The sequence below is a fragment of the Eleginops maclovinus genome, chromosome 17 (assembly GCF_036324505.1).
Source record: "Eleginops maclovinus isolate JMC-PN-2008 ecotype Puerto Natales chromosome 17, JC_Emac_rtc_rv5, whole genome shotgun sequence".
Classification (NCBI taxonomy): Eukaryota; Metazoa; Chordata; class Actinopteri; order Perciformes; family Eleginopidae; genus Eleginops; species Eleginops maclovinus.
In genome coordinates, this window is record NC_086365.1 from 17437228 (window position 1) to 17452408 (window position 15181).

Here is a 15181-nt window from a genome sequence, read left to right on the forward strand (position 1 = left end):
AGCCGGCTGTTGCTGTGTCCGACGGGGCATGCGGGGGTGTTGCACAGGGTGTGGGTGATGGTAAAGATGTTCACGAAAGGGAGGTTGTGGTTTTGTGTAGAGGTGAAGAAAATCAGGTGGGGGGAGAAAAAGAAATAAAATGGTGAAAAAAACACAAGAAAAAACTGAGGTAATGTAAAAGATGGTAGAGACGGTGAAGTCTGCCAAACACAGGAGGAAAATATGGTGAAAACAGGCAGTGCCGCTGCTAGTCATTTTGGTGCCCTAAGCATAATTCCTTCATGATGCCCTCCCCCCCCCCCCCCCAATAAAAAAACATTATGAGTTGTGATGAGTGAGTGGGGAGGGGAGGGGGGAGGGGAGAGGGGGGCACCATCGGTACCTTTGAGTAGTATGCCTAAAAAGTGCCTCATATTTCTATAGTCTACTGAAATAATTTCGGCCTTATAATTATTATGACGATTTTTCATTAGGCTATTTTTGGTGGTGCCCCCTCGACACTTGGTGCCCTACGCACAGCGCGTAATGCGCGTTATGGGAGCGGCGGCACTGAAAACAGGAGAGGAGAGGAAAACATGGGGTGAGCAGGTGGAGATTGCTGAGATGGAGGATGAAGAGGTGGAAACAGCAATAGCAACAAAAAAAAGACCGCTAATAAACGCAGAAGCACAAGGAACAACGCACCTACTGTTAGAAAGAGCAGCAAAGGAGGGAGCAGGGAAAGAGAGGAAGAGAGCAATGGCAGACAGATGAGAGTGGGGATGAGTGTGTGTCGGACGGCAGTGACGTGATAGGGTTCAGTGACAGTCAAAAGGGAAAAATGTACACAGCGGAAATGATAAAAAAACTATCTACTGCAGACAAAGAACCAGCATGGGGTAGTTGTGGAAGACTATTTCCCTGATTTGGTCGTTTTTTGTTCTTCGGCCAAATTCCATCTCAGCCAAAAAGAGGAGTCTGCCTTCACAGAACAGGAAGCTTGGAGACTAAAGAAACTGGTGCATAAAGTACGAAAACAGATAAGCAGCAATGAAGTTAAAACCCCTTATGTGTGTTTTATTTAACCTATTTGTCTTTATTGTTGTATGCACTACCTCACTCACAATGGACACTTTTAGAGTGGGAAGCCTGAACGTCAATGGAGCCAGAGAGCTAAGAAAGAGGGCGTTAATTTATCAAACAGCAAGTATAAAACATGTGGACGTGCTTTTTTTACAGGAGACGCACAGCGACGTTGGTAACGAGAATGACTGGAAAAAGGAGTGGGAGGGGGAAGTCATTTTAAGCCACAGCACCTCTCTCAGTGGAGGGGTGGGCTTCCTCCTCTCCAAGTCCTTTAATCCTGTCTCACTGGAGGTCGAGCAGTTTATCAAGGGGAGGTTGCTTTTAATAAAAGCAAGGTTTGACCTTTTTACGGCTGTTTTTATAAATGTGTATGCTCCAACAAACGGTGCAGAGAGGAAGCTGTTTTACAAAAAGTGAATGAGGTTTTAAACGGCTGTGCCACGGAGGAGTTTTTATTCTGGGTGGGGATTTTAATTGTACGGAGAATGCATCTTTAGATCGCAACCATGCAGAGCCGCATCCAGCATCCCAGCATGCTCTTAGGCAGCTGGTCCACTCCCACGGCCTGGTGGATGTATGGAGAAGGATGCACACAGACGAAAGGCAGTACACCTGGTCCCACATCCGAGAGAATAGGATTTCATCAGCCAGACTAGATCGCATTTATTGCTTTAAGCATCATTTTAACACTTCTAAAATGTGCAGAATACTCCCTGCTGGTTTTACAGACCACTCTTTGCTTCTATGTAATGTGTTTATTAGAAATGTTTTACAGAGAAGTGCTAACTGGCATTTTAATTCGGTTTTAACATTTGATAAACATTTTAAAGAGGCCCTCACTTATTTCTGGAGTGTTTTTAGACAGAGGAAGGGAGAGTTTAGCAGTCTTAGGCAGTGGTGGGACCATGGTAAGACTGAGATAAGAATGCTCTGTCAACAGCACACCCTCAATGTCACACAGGACAACATCAGATCACGAAAGACCTGGAGAGTGATATAGTGGAACTAGAAACAATAAGCGAGTCCACAGGAGATCGAGGATATATTGAAATCCTCAAAGAGAAAAAGATGGCTCTAGCCAGCCTGCTGGACGTTACAGTTCAGGGTGCACTGGTCAGGTCCCGGTTTTTAAACATAAACAAGATGGATGCTCCCACTAGTTTCTTCTTTGGCCTGGAGAAAAGGAATGGACAGAGGCGGGTAATCCACTCACTGCTGTCAGACACAGGGCAGGAACTAACAGAGCCAAGCCAGATCAGGAGGCGAGCTGTGAGCTTTTATTCCACCCTCTACACGAGTGAATACAACGAGGACGAAACGCTCTCAGAGGAGTTTTGTGCAGAACTACCTCAGGTCTCTGAAGAGGCCAACTCACAGCTCGCAGGGCCGTTGACAACGCAGGAGTTGCAGGCCGCACTGCAAGGCATGCAGGGACGGCGGGCTCCTGGTATCGACGGCCTCTCGGTTGAGTTTTTTAAAGCCTATTGGGACATCTTGTCTCATGACCTGTTAGACGTTTTTAATGAGAGTCTGGCCTCTGGCTCTATGCCAATGTCCTGCAGCAGAGCGGTGATCACGCTGCTGCCAAAAAAAGGGAACTTGCAGGACATCAAAAACTGGCGCCCTGTGTCTTTGCTGTGTGTGGATTACAAGCTTCTGTCCAAGGCTTTGGCCACCAGGTTGGGGAGAGCTATTGAGCAGGTCATCCATCGGGACCAGACCTACTGTGTGCCCGGCAGGTCCATGGTGGACAATGTTCACCTGATTCGAGATGTTTTGGAGGTCTCCAGCTCATTGGGCATTGATACTGGTCTGATTTCTCTAGATCAGGAAAAGGCTTTTGACCGCGTTGAGCACAGCTTCCTCTGGAAAGTAATGGAGAAGTTTGGGTTCAGCGCTGGTTTCATAGCTAAGATCAAAGTGTTGTACAATAAGATTGAGAGTGTGCTGAAGTTCAACGGTGGGCTGTGTGCTCCTTTTAGAGTGTGTAGAGGGGTCCGGCAGGGCTGTGCTCTGTCTGGGATGCTCTATGCACTCTCCCTAGAACCCCTCCTCTGCAAAATACGCTCTAAATTGCAAGGGCTGTTTTTACCTGGTTTTAATGGAAGCACGGTTTTATCTGCGTATGCGGACGACATCGCTGTTTTTATTAGAGACCAGAGGGATGCAGACATTTTAACCAATACTGTGACAGATTTTGGTTCAGCATCGGCAGCGAGGGTCAATTGGAAGAAGAGCGAGGCCCTCGCTGTCGGTGAGTGGCGTGGCGGTCTCCCAGTTCTTCCCCAGGGCATGACATGGAAAAGAGATGGCATAAAGTACCTGGGGGTGTTTGTAGGGAACACACATATAGTCCAGAAGAACTGGGAGAACGTCACAGAGAAGATTGAGGAAAAACTGTCCAAATGGAAGTGGCTGCTCCCGCAGATGTCTTTTAAAGGTAGAGTGTTGGTTTTAAACAACCTTGTGGCATCCCAACTGTGGCACCGCCTTACCTGTGTAGACCCTCCCTCAGGCCTACTGGCCCAAATACAAAAGAGATTGGTAGATTTCTTTTGGGATGGGCTACACTGGGTGCCACAGGGGGTGCTGTTTTTACCTAGAGAGGAGGGGGGACAGGGCCTTGTCCACCTGGCCAGCCGAACAGCCACCTTTAGAGTGCAGTTTCTGCAAAGGTATCTTACCGGCCCGGCTGATTTGGTGTGGAGAGATGTGAGCAGCTGCATTCTAAGACGCGTGAGTAACCTGGGGCTGGATGCTGCTCTGTTTTTAACTGATTGAACCATTCTAAAGTTAAGTGGGTTACCTCCCTTTTATCAGGGTGTTTTTAAGTCTTGGGCCCTTTTTAACCATAGAAGGTGTCCAAAGACTGACTCTCTGCACTGGTTGTTAAAAGAGCCTCTGATTCATGGAGCCAGGCTGGACGTTAGCAGCAGCGAGACACCAGGACTGGCGGTGGTGCTGCGCAGATCTGGGACCCTGAGCCTTCAGCAGGTGGTGGAAGCAGTGGGGCCGGAGCTGAGCGATGCCCGGGCCTTGGGCTCTCTGCTGGGTCTACACTCTGTCCGGGTGGCCCAGAGGATCCTGCAACTCTGCAGCCGAAGCCTCTGCGCTGAGGAGCAGAGACTGTTAAGGAGCTACGGACAGGGCAGAGCCAAACCAGACCCAACAGACCCTTTCCCGGAGATATACCTGAGCCCAGGGCTCGGAGAGCTGACGGGCCCCCTGCTCAAGGTTGCAAACCCAGAGAAAATGACCATACACAAAGCTGACAAAAAGACTATATACATGAACATTGTAAAAACCATTAACAAAATGGACTGAAGGACAGGGCCTCCACTGTGTGGAGCACTAGACTGGGTGCCGGAAACGGACCAGGCCCACAGTGGAGGACTCTATACAAACCCCCCTTAAAGAAACGTACTGCCGACCTCCAGTGGAGAATTTGACACGGCGCTATCTCCATCATTAATCCTGCTGTCAGTAACAACTGTCCATTTTGTGGTTTTAGAGAGACTGTTTTCCATGTTTTTACAGAGTGCCAGAGACTCACGGGTTTCTTCTCTCTTAACATTGGTTTTTAGTCTTTTTAGTATAGCTTTTACTGAGAGCGTGTTTATCATGGGGGCTCCATACAGAAAGACAAGCAAGGAAAAGTGGCAGCTCCTAAACTACCTCTCTGGTGAAGCTAAAATGGCTATATACCTAAGTAGGAAGAACAGAGTGGAAAACAGAAAGGGACAAGAAGCAAAAGCGATCTGGCTGTGCAACATCAGAGCCAGACTCTGGCTAGAGCATCGTTTTTATAAACACATCGGGGACTTGGAAGCTTTTAAACAACGGTGGTGTTATGAAGATATTGTATGTTCTGTGGTTAACGATGACTTGCACTTTACACAAGTTTTTAAGGCTTAGCTTTTTTATTTACCTATTCTAGGTAAATAGATTCTTGTTGTACTTGATGTAAACCTGTAATAAAGTGTTTTTGTAAAAGTAAAAAAAAAAAGTCTTCTTCTTCTTCTTCTCTTCTCCTTCTCCTTCTCCTTCTCCTTCTCCTTCTCCTTCTCCTCCTCCTCCTCCTCCTCCCCCCGGTGTTCCTGCAGGACCTGCAGACCAAGATCCATCTCCACGGCAGCAGGAAGAAGGCGGTGATCCTGCAGTTCGACGTGGTGGCGTCTAATGGGATGATCCACGTCATCAACAAGCTGATGGACAGCGTGGCGCCAACTGTGGAGAGCAACCCCCAGGTGAGACCTGGACCCCCAGTTGAAGCCTGGACCTCATGTTGATCCAAGGTTTCATTAAACTTAACACTGACTTCCTGTTTGTCCACATACAGGAGAACCTCATGAAGATCATCTCTGACTACGGGAAGTTTGGCACGTTCAAGTCCCTGTTAGAGGTTTGTACCTAGTCTGTCTTGACTGGGTCTACACTGGGGAAGGTCTCGATATTCATTTGGTCTTGAACTTGTTCTGGACTGAGTCTTGGTGTTGACTGGGTCTTTTTCTTAGTATCAACCTGGTCTAGATCTTTCTCTCAGTGTCTGTGGGTCTGGTTCTGGTCCTGCCACAGTGATATCTGCTGGTTTATATCTACTGAGAAAAGTGAATGAACTAAAGTACTTCCTGTTGTTCCCGGTTCAGAAAGTATCTCTGGCCTCGGTTCTGGACCAGCCTGGTCCAATGACCATCTTTGCCCCAAGCAGCGCTGCCTTCAGCGCCATGCCGGAGGGTCAGCTGGACTTCCTGAGCAGCGCAAAGGTAAGACTCACACAGACACACCTCACACCTCATTAAAATGAAACTAAACATGCTTTTATTGTGAAGGGTCAGAGGAAGCTGCTGGAGCTGATGAGGAACCATATTGTATGGTCCACTGGCGTGAGTAAAACACATTCATTTGCTACACATCCCATAATCCCCCAGCCCTCCTGATGTCAGAGTGTGGTTTACAGCTGGACGTGTTTAATGCTGTCTCTGGCCCGCTCATTGCCTCCATGGCCAGCCAGGTTCTCGCCATCAACGTCACAGAGAACGTGAGTTCACATCCCGGGAATGCGATTTTAAATCCACAGGGAATATTCGTTAATTATCGTATTGTTGATTTTTTATAAATAATTCAAAATTAATAAAATATATTCTGTTCTCATCCCGTCTATCTTTCTGATGTCCAGATTCAGGTTCTATATTAATAAGGTTTATTCTTCTGCAGGGTCAGATCCTGGTGGGTGGGGCCGCAGTGCTGGAGGCGGCGGTGGAGGCTAAAAATGGCTGCCTGTACGTCCTGGACGGGGTTCTGATGCCGGCTTCCATCTGGCCCGTCCTGCCCCACCGCTGTGACCTCAACGAGACCCAGGTCACCATGGTGAGACCTCACGTCTTCACTGAAGGTGTCTCTGTGGAAGTTTATGTGTGTGTGTGTGTGTGTGTGTGTGTGTGTGTGTGTCCTGAGGTGTCTCTGTGTGTTGCAGGGAGAGTGTGGGCCCTGCTCTACAGTGCATCTTCAGAGTCGGTGTAAGGCTGGATCTAACACGGTAAGGTGTCTCCCTGCACTTGTGCATTTATTTCACACTCATACATACTTTTTACATGAAACACACATGATGTGTGATACTTGTACTTGTACTGGAGTACTTAAATACCAAAATATTTCTGTACCTGAGTAAAGGGTTCTCTTCCTCTTGTTTTAGGGAACTGGAAGCGTTTGCGTCTACTCTCTGAACTTCGCCGGATCGCTGAGTAGCGTCGCCGTCAAAGGCTGCAGTCCATTCTGCAGAACCAACGTCACCGTAAATAACACGCCAACAACACACTGATAACACGCTAACAACACATTGATAACACGCTATGATAACACGCTAATAACACACTGATAACACGCTAACAACAAACTGATAACACGCTAACAACAAACTGATAACACGCTAACAACAAACTGATAACACGCTAACAACACACTGATAACACGCTAACAACAAACTGATAACACGCTAACAACAAACTGATAACACGCTAACAACGCACTGATAACACGCTAACAACGCACTGATAACACGCTAACAACGCACTGATAACACGCTAACAACGCACTGATAACAATGCACTGATAACACGCTAACAACACACTGATAACACGCTAACAACGCACTGATAACACGCTAACAACACACTGATAACACGCTAACAACACACTGATAACACGCTAACAACAAACTGATAACACGCTAACAACACACTGATAACACGCTAACAACACACTGATAACACGCTAACAACGCACTGATAACACGCTAACAACACACTGATAACACGCTAACAACACACTGATAACACGCTAACAACGCACTGATAACACGCTAACAACACACTGATAACACGCTAACAACGCACTGATAACACGCTAACAACGCACTGATAACACGCTAACAACACACTGATAACACGCTAACAACGCACTGATAACACGCTAACAACACACTGATAACACACTAACAACACACTGATAACACGCTAACAACGCACTGATAGCACTGATAACACGCTAACAACGCACTGATAACACGCTAACAACGCACTGATAACACGCTAACAACACACTGATAACACGCTAACAACGCACTGATAACACGCTAACAACACACTGATAACACGCTAACAACACACTGATAACACGCTAACAACGCACTGATAACACGCTAACAACACACTGATAACACGCTAACAACGCACTGATAACACGCTAACAACACACTGATAACACACTAACAACAAACTGATAACACGCTAACAACAAACTGATAACACGCTAACAACACACTGATAACACGCTAACAACGCACTGATAGCACTGATAACACGCTAACAACACACTGATAACACGCTAACAACGCACTGATAACACGCTAACAACAAACTGATAACACGCTAACAACACACTGATAACACGCTAACAACGCACTGATAGCACTGATAACACGCTAACAACACACTGATAACACACTAACAACAAACTGATAACACGCTAACAACACACTGATAACACGCTAACAACGCACTGATAGCACTGATAACACGCTAACAACGCACTGATAACACGCTAACAACGCACTGATAACACGCTAACAACACACTGATAACACGCTAACAACCCACTGATAACACGCTAACAACGCACTGATAACACGCTAACAACGCACTGATAACACGCTAACAAAACACTGATAACACGCTAACAACAAACTGATAACACGCTAACAACGCACTGATAACACGCTAACAAAACACTGATAACACGCTAACAACAAACTGATAACACGCTAACAACGCACTGATAACACGCTAACAACACACTGATAACACGCTAACAACACACTGATAACACGCTAACAACGCACTGATAACACGCTAACAACGCACTGATAACACGCTAACAACACACTGATAACACGCTAACAACAAACTGATAACACGCTAACAACGCACTGATAACACGCTAACAACACACTGATAACACGCTAACAACACACTGATAACACGCTAACAACGCACTGATAACACGCTAACAACGCACTGATAACACGCTAACAACACACTGATAACACGCTAACAACACACTGATAACACGCTAACAACGCACTGATAACACGCTAACAACGCACTGATAACACGCTAACAACACAGTGATAACACGCTAACAACACGATCATACGTTTTTTTATTTTCTGATTGGCCAGTAAGGACTTCCGTAGAAACAGTAACATGTTTCCCAGCACAAACACACGTGGTGTTGTTGTTGTTGTTGTTGTTGTTGGTGTTGTTGTTGTTGTTGATGATGGATGTTTCTGTGCTCAGACTCCGGCATGTTGCAAAGGGTTCTACGGTCCGGATTGCACTTCCTGTCCCGGAGGATACCAGACGCCCTGCTCCGGACACGGCCAGGTAACATCACACACACACACACCGGACACACACACACACACACACACAAGTGATCCTCACGTAAACACAGCAGACGCGTGTGTGTTTCAGTGTCTGGAGGGGATCTCAGGAAACGGGTCTTGTCTCTGCGATCAGAACCTGGCGGGCTCTCGCTGTCAGTACTGCTTGTCATCCAGCAGGTTCGGACCCAACTGTGACAGAAGTAAGTCTTTGATGATGTCACACAGGTGTGTCCCTATCGGGTTTATTAAAGCCCACCTCTGTTTCCTCACCTGTCTGTTCGTTACCTGCCTGCCTCAACTACCTGTCTCTCACCTGTGTCACCTGTCTCACCTGCCTGTCTCACCTGTCTCTCACCTGTCTCACCTGTCTCACCTGTCTCTCCTGTCTCACCTGCCTGTCCCACCTGTCTCTCACACCTGTCTCTCACACCTGTCTCTCACACCTGTCTCTCACCTGTGGTCCCCAGCTTGTCCCTGTGTCCACGGGCAGTGTGAGAACCTTCCGGACTCAGACGGCCGCTGTAAACCGGACTCCTGTCAGCCGGGTTTCACAGGCAGGTTCTGCGAGCGGCAGACGGCGCCGTGTGGCCTTCAGGTTCACTTCTGTCATGCTCACGCAGACTGCGACTTCCACCAGGGGACACTCAGGTGAGTTCACCTGTAGAGAGCTCAGGGGACTGCCACAGCCCACAGCCCACAGCCGACAGTAGGGTGTGTATCAGTTCACCATGAGACCCACTGACAGTAACCAGACTGCACACCAAGGGGTTCACCATGAGACTCACTGACAGTAACCGGACTACACACCAAGGGGTTCACCATGAGACCCCCTGACAGTAACCAGACTGCACACCAAGGGGTTCACCATGACACCCCCTGACAGTAACCGGACTGCACACCAAGGGGTTCACCATGAGACCCACTGACAGTAACCGGACTGCACACCAAGGGGTTCACCATGAGACCCACTGACAGTAACCGGGCTGCACACCAAGGGGTTCACCATGAGACCCACTGACAGTAACCAGGCTGCACACCAAGGGGTTCACCATGAGACCCACTGACAGTAACCGGGCTGCACACCAAGGGGTTCACCATGAGACCCACTGACAGTAACCGGGCTGCACACCAAGGGGTTCACCATGAGACCCACTGACAGTAACCAGGCTGCACACCAAGGGGTTCACCATGAGACCCACTGACAGTAACCAGACTGCACACCAAGGGGTTCACCATGAGACTCACTGACAGTAACCGGACTACACACCAAGGGGTTCACCATGAGACCCCCTGACAGTAACCAGACTGCACACCAAGGGGTTCACCATGACACCCCCTGACAGTAACCGGACTGCACACCAAGGGGTTCACCATGAGACCCACTGACAGTAACCGGACTGCACACCAAGGGGTTCACCATGAGACCCACTGACAGTAACCGGGCTGCACACCAAGGGGTTCACCATGAGACCCACTGACAGTAACCAGGCTGCACACCAAGGGGTTCACCATGAGACCCACTGACAGTAACCGGGCTGCACACCAAGGGGTTCACCATGAGACCCACTGACAGTAACCGGGCTGCACACCAAGGGGTTCACCATGAGACCCACTGACAGTAACCAGGCTGCACACCAAGGGGTTCACCATGAGACCCACTGACAGTAACCAGGCTGCACACCAAGGGGTTCACCATGAGACCCACTGACAGTAACCAGACTGCACACCAAGGGGTTCACCATGAGACCCCCTGACAGTAACCGGGCTGCACACCAAGCTGCATTCTCTCTCTGAACACACACATCTGTTTATTTATATTTTTTTAGTTTTTAGAATTTTGTATTTTAATGAGTGTTTGATATCCTGTGTGAACCGGTCCTGTTTTCCTTTTCTCTGTTGCTGCTTAAACACTGAAATTTCCCCACAGAGATTAATAAAGGTTACCTGACCTGACCTGACCTGACCTGCTAGCTTGACTCTCCGATGCCCTGCTACCGGTCTACCATCAGATTGAACTGTCCTCGTCAGTAACATCACCAGCCACACCGAACCCAACTGTTTTCACACCGGGATCTATTCGTCCCGGTGTGTTCAGCTCTACCGGGCTCTGTTTCCTGGGCTCCGTTTCGATTCCTCCGCTACCCACCATCGCAACAGGCGTCCCCCAATTCCTGGAGGCTAAGATAAGGCTAACCCAGCCTGTAGTCAGTCTACCTCTGATACTCGTCGGACTGTATCTGTGTTTCCGTGGGCATGCTGTGGATTAACACCTGGATACTCCTGGTGTGGAAAACGCTTCTCCTTCACCGGACACTCGGCACTCGGTCACCTGCTGATACCAGCACCGTGCTAACGCTCCTCTACCTGACAATGCCACCGCTGTACTCCATGTCTGACTTCCACAACTTCAATCACCACCTGCCTCCAGATAACATCGGCACACTGCTGGAAATGGGATTACTCCGGGGAACCCACCCACACACACACAGAGGCTCTGGCCGAATCCTCACCTACAACTTCACTTCCCCAAACTCCATCCCGTCACTGTGGTCATCGCGTCGCACACCAACCTCTGTGTTACGCCATCACAATAAACAGCACGTCAATCCGTCCAATCTCCGTTTCCTCCCTCAGTCCTCCCAACCAACCACAACACAACGTCACCTGAAACTGTCCCTGCTCAACACCCGTTCACTCAACAATAAAAGCCTCATACTGAACGAATTCATCACAGACAATAACCTGGACTTCTTGTGCTTCACTGAAACCTGCCACAAACCCCTGGACTATTATTCACTCAATCAGACTACACCCCCTGGCTTCACATACTTCATCCAGACTAGAGTACTGCAGCAGCATCCTCTGTGGTACTCCATCCAGACTAGAGTACTGCAGCAGCATCCTCTGTGGTACTCCATCCAGACTAGAGTACTGCAGCAGCATCCTCTGTGGTACTCCATCCAGACTAGAGTACTGCAGCAGCAGCATCCTCTGTGGTACTCCATCCAGACTAGAGTACTGAAGCAGCATCCTCTGTGGTACACCATCCAGACTAGAGTACTGCAGCAGCATCCTCTGTGGTACACCATCCAGACTAGAGTACTGCAGCAGCATCCTCTGTGGTACACCATCCAGACTAGAGTACTGCAGCAGCATCCTCTGTGGTACTCCATCCAGACTAGAGTACTGAAGCAGCATCCTCTGTGGTACACCATCCAGACTAGAGTACTGCAGCAGCATCCTCTGTGGTACTCCATCCAGACTAGAGTACTGCAGCAGCAGCATCCTCTGTGGTACTCCATCCAGACTCCTCAATAAACTCCAGTACATCCAGAACTCAGCCGCCCGTCTCCTCACCCACACCCGCTCCTGTGACCACATCCCCCCTGTCCTGCAGAACCTCCACTGGCTCCCCGTCCCTGAGGATCCTTCTCTTCGCCCACAAAGCCCTGCATCACCAGGCCCCTCCTACCTCACAGACCGGCTCCAGCACCACTCTCCGTCCCGCAGCCTCCGCTCGTCAGACGCAAACCTCCTCTCACTTCCTCCCAGGACCAAACTCCGGACCTGGGGGGACAGAGCCTTCTCTGTCGCTGCCCCCTCCCTCTGGAACTCACTTCCCAAAAACATCCGTGACTCCCCCAACCTCACCCTGTTTGAATCCCAGATCAAAACTCACCTTTTCAAAACTGCTTTTAATCTGTAAATGAACGTTGTGTTTTAAATATATTAAGTGTGTGGTTTGAATATGTTTTGATGAACTGTATTTCTGTAGAGTGTCTTTGAGTTTTTAGATTAGCGCTCTATAAATATAATGTATTATTGTTGTTGTTGTTGTTGTTGTTATTACTGTTATTACGGGACACACAGATGATAAAAACCAGGACTTGGTTCAATTCAAAATAAACTTTGATGTAAACATGTTTTCTGTTGCCGTGTTCCAGGTGTGTTTGTAAACCTGGTTACCAAGGTGATGGGATCACCTGTGGGGAGGCGGACCCGTGTGCCCCCCCCCTCCGTGGAGGCTGCAGCATCAACGTGAGTTACCCTAAACCATACGTGTCAAACTCATGGCCCGCGGGCCAAATCCGGCCCGCAAACTCATTTTATGTGGCCCAGGAGAGTTTCCAGAGTCTATCAGGTTCATCATACGGCTACACGCCGCTTTACAGAAGCTCGTTGCCCATAAACTACATGTCCCACAATTCATCTGTTTTGTGACATCGCACTGAAGCGACTTCAGTCAGTGTCGAGTGAAGCAGTGAGAGACAGAGCAACAGCCGCACAGCGAAACCAAACACGGAGCAAAGTCTGCTTCAGCAACCCAGACCAGAACCAGAACCGACAGACAGCTGCTCCTCACAGAACGACCCGCTCTGTTAGAGTCCGGTGTCGCTACGGCTCTTTCAGAGACACACATGGATTCATGTTTTACATGAACGTGCGTTACGGTTACTTCCACTTCTGTGATTTGAGAAAGATGTGAGGTCTTGAGTTGCAGCTCATAGAATTGCTTTCTCTATATTCAGACGATCACTCCCGCCATCACCGTCTCCTCTCTGCTCCTCCTCACCCCCCCTCCCCATCCCTGACAATAATGAGTGACAGGTGATACACACCAGGGTCTGGAACGGGGGGGTTCAAAGTCTTGGCTTTCAGACTATTCAAATATTGCAAATTTCAAATGATGAATCCTTGAATAGTGCTTGATCTAAAATAGTAAGGCTAATTAATCTGATAAATTAATGGGATTTATTTTACAGACAGAGAAATACAGTGTGCCCCCACAGTATCTCTGGGTCTACGTGCACTGTATGTCAGTGCACAACTTTGTGTTGATGCTACAAACTCATTCTCTAAATAAACTGTACAGGTGTTGTAGTGGTTGCATATTTTCTCTAGACTTCTGCTTTCAGATGTAGTTATTACCAGAACCAATAATTATCCAGTGCAGAAGCAATGATGTCATATAACACAGTTTCTATACATATATTTATATGGTCTTAAAGTTAAAACCGGCCCTTTGAGTGCAACCATAATGCTAATGTGGCCCGATGAAATTGAGTTTGACCCCCCTGCTGTTACGACTGAGAAAACGAGATTGAACTCAAACGCACGACTCACTCCGGTTTTAACAAAAAAAGGTTTATTCCAACCCAAAAGATCCACTGTGATGGACAAAAAACAACACAAACACAAAATCACTCTGAAAGGAACAAACACTGGGAGCATAAAAAAACAAAAGACACTAAATCACGACGTGGCTCGAAGCTCTCAGGCGTATTCGTGGGTTAATGACTCCAGTAGAAATTCACCATGAACAAACACGAACTGGCACAGGACAAAGGGCGACGAGGACAATAAATACACCAGGTAATGGGGGACAGGTGGAAACAATCAGGGGCGGCCAATCACAGGAGAGGGAGGCACACAAGGAAGGGAGGTCAGAGATTCTGAAACGAGAGGGAAGGTTACTATTCAAAGTAAAGGGAAAAGTCACAAGACAAAGACACTTAAATAAACATAACATCATTTGCGAGATATGACACCTGCCCTAACCTCTACCCAGCAGACACCCCCTGCAAGAAGAGACATCCTAAAGGTTTAGTTTTGGTGTAAATTTATGAATGTATTATATTTGTTGGGAAATGTTAAATGACATTATTTATATTTATGATTGAATGTGTTTATATGTAAAGGTTTCACTTGGATCTGAAGCTTTGTTTGTGGTACCCTCCATATTTTATAACATCATCATTTAAGTCATTTAAACAAAGTTGTTTAGTTTTTCTTTTGCACATTTTTAGACTTTTTAATCTCATAATATTTTAGAACAGTGAATCTGTTCAAATTAAAAGCAGCGTGCTGCGCCCCCTGCAGGCTAAGTGTGTGCGCAGCAGCCCCGGAGCTCACAGCTGTCAGTGTCTGAGCGGCTGGAGGCCGGACGGAGATGACTGTCAGCCAGTCAACAACTGTGAGGCGGTTGACGGGGGGGGCTGCCACCCCAATGCCTCCTGCATCTATGTGGGACCTGGACAGGTGAGGACATCCTGTTAGATCTGAGCCTGAAGACACATCTGTGTTCAGGGTTGTCTCATACAATCTGAAGGAAGTGTGTGCAGGAGTCTTCATAGAAGCCCCCTCCGTTAACTCATCAAACACACGTGCTGCATT

At 47.9% G+C, this 15181-nt stretch overlaps 1 protein-coding gene across 3 annotated transcripts in view; it reads left to right on the forward strand.

Moving 5' to 3' along the window:
- The window catches only part of stab2 (stabilin 2), a 50167-nt gene that overhangs the window by 9892 nt on the left and 25094 nt on the right, over positions 1 to 15181 (forward strand). For all 3 annotated transcript variants that reach the window (XM_063905583.1, XM_063905584.1, XM_063905585.1), the window contains exons 13-25: positions 5169 to 5312; positions 5405 to 5467; positions 5712 to 5828; positions 5895 to 5948; positions 6023 to 6103; positions 6280 to 6432; positions 6539 to 6601; positions 6758 to 6856; positions 8919 to 9005; positions 9096 to 9207; positions 9475 to 9655; positions 12952 to 13045; positions 14888 to 15046. In XM_063905583.1, coding sequence (XP_063761653.1) covers positions 5169 to 5312; positions 5405 to 5467; positions 5712 to 5828; positions 5895 to 5948; positions 6023 to 6103; positions 6280 to 6432; positions 6539 to 6601; positions 6758 to 6856; positions 8919 to 9005; positions 9096 to 9207; positions 9475 to 9655; positions 12952 to 13045; positions 14888 to 15046 — 1407 coding nt within the window. The remainder of the gene's footprint in view (positions 1 to 5168; positions 5313 to 5404; positions 5468 to 5711; positions 5829 to 5894; positions 5949 to 6022; positions 6104 to 6279; positions 6433 to 6538; positions 6602 to 6757; positions 6857 to 8918; positions 9006 to 9095; positions 9208 to 9474; positions 9656 to 12951; positions 13046 to 14887; positions 15047 to 15181) is intronic.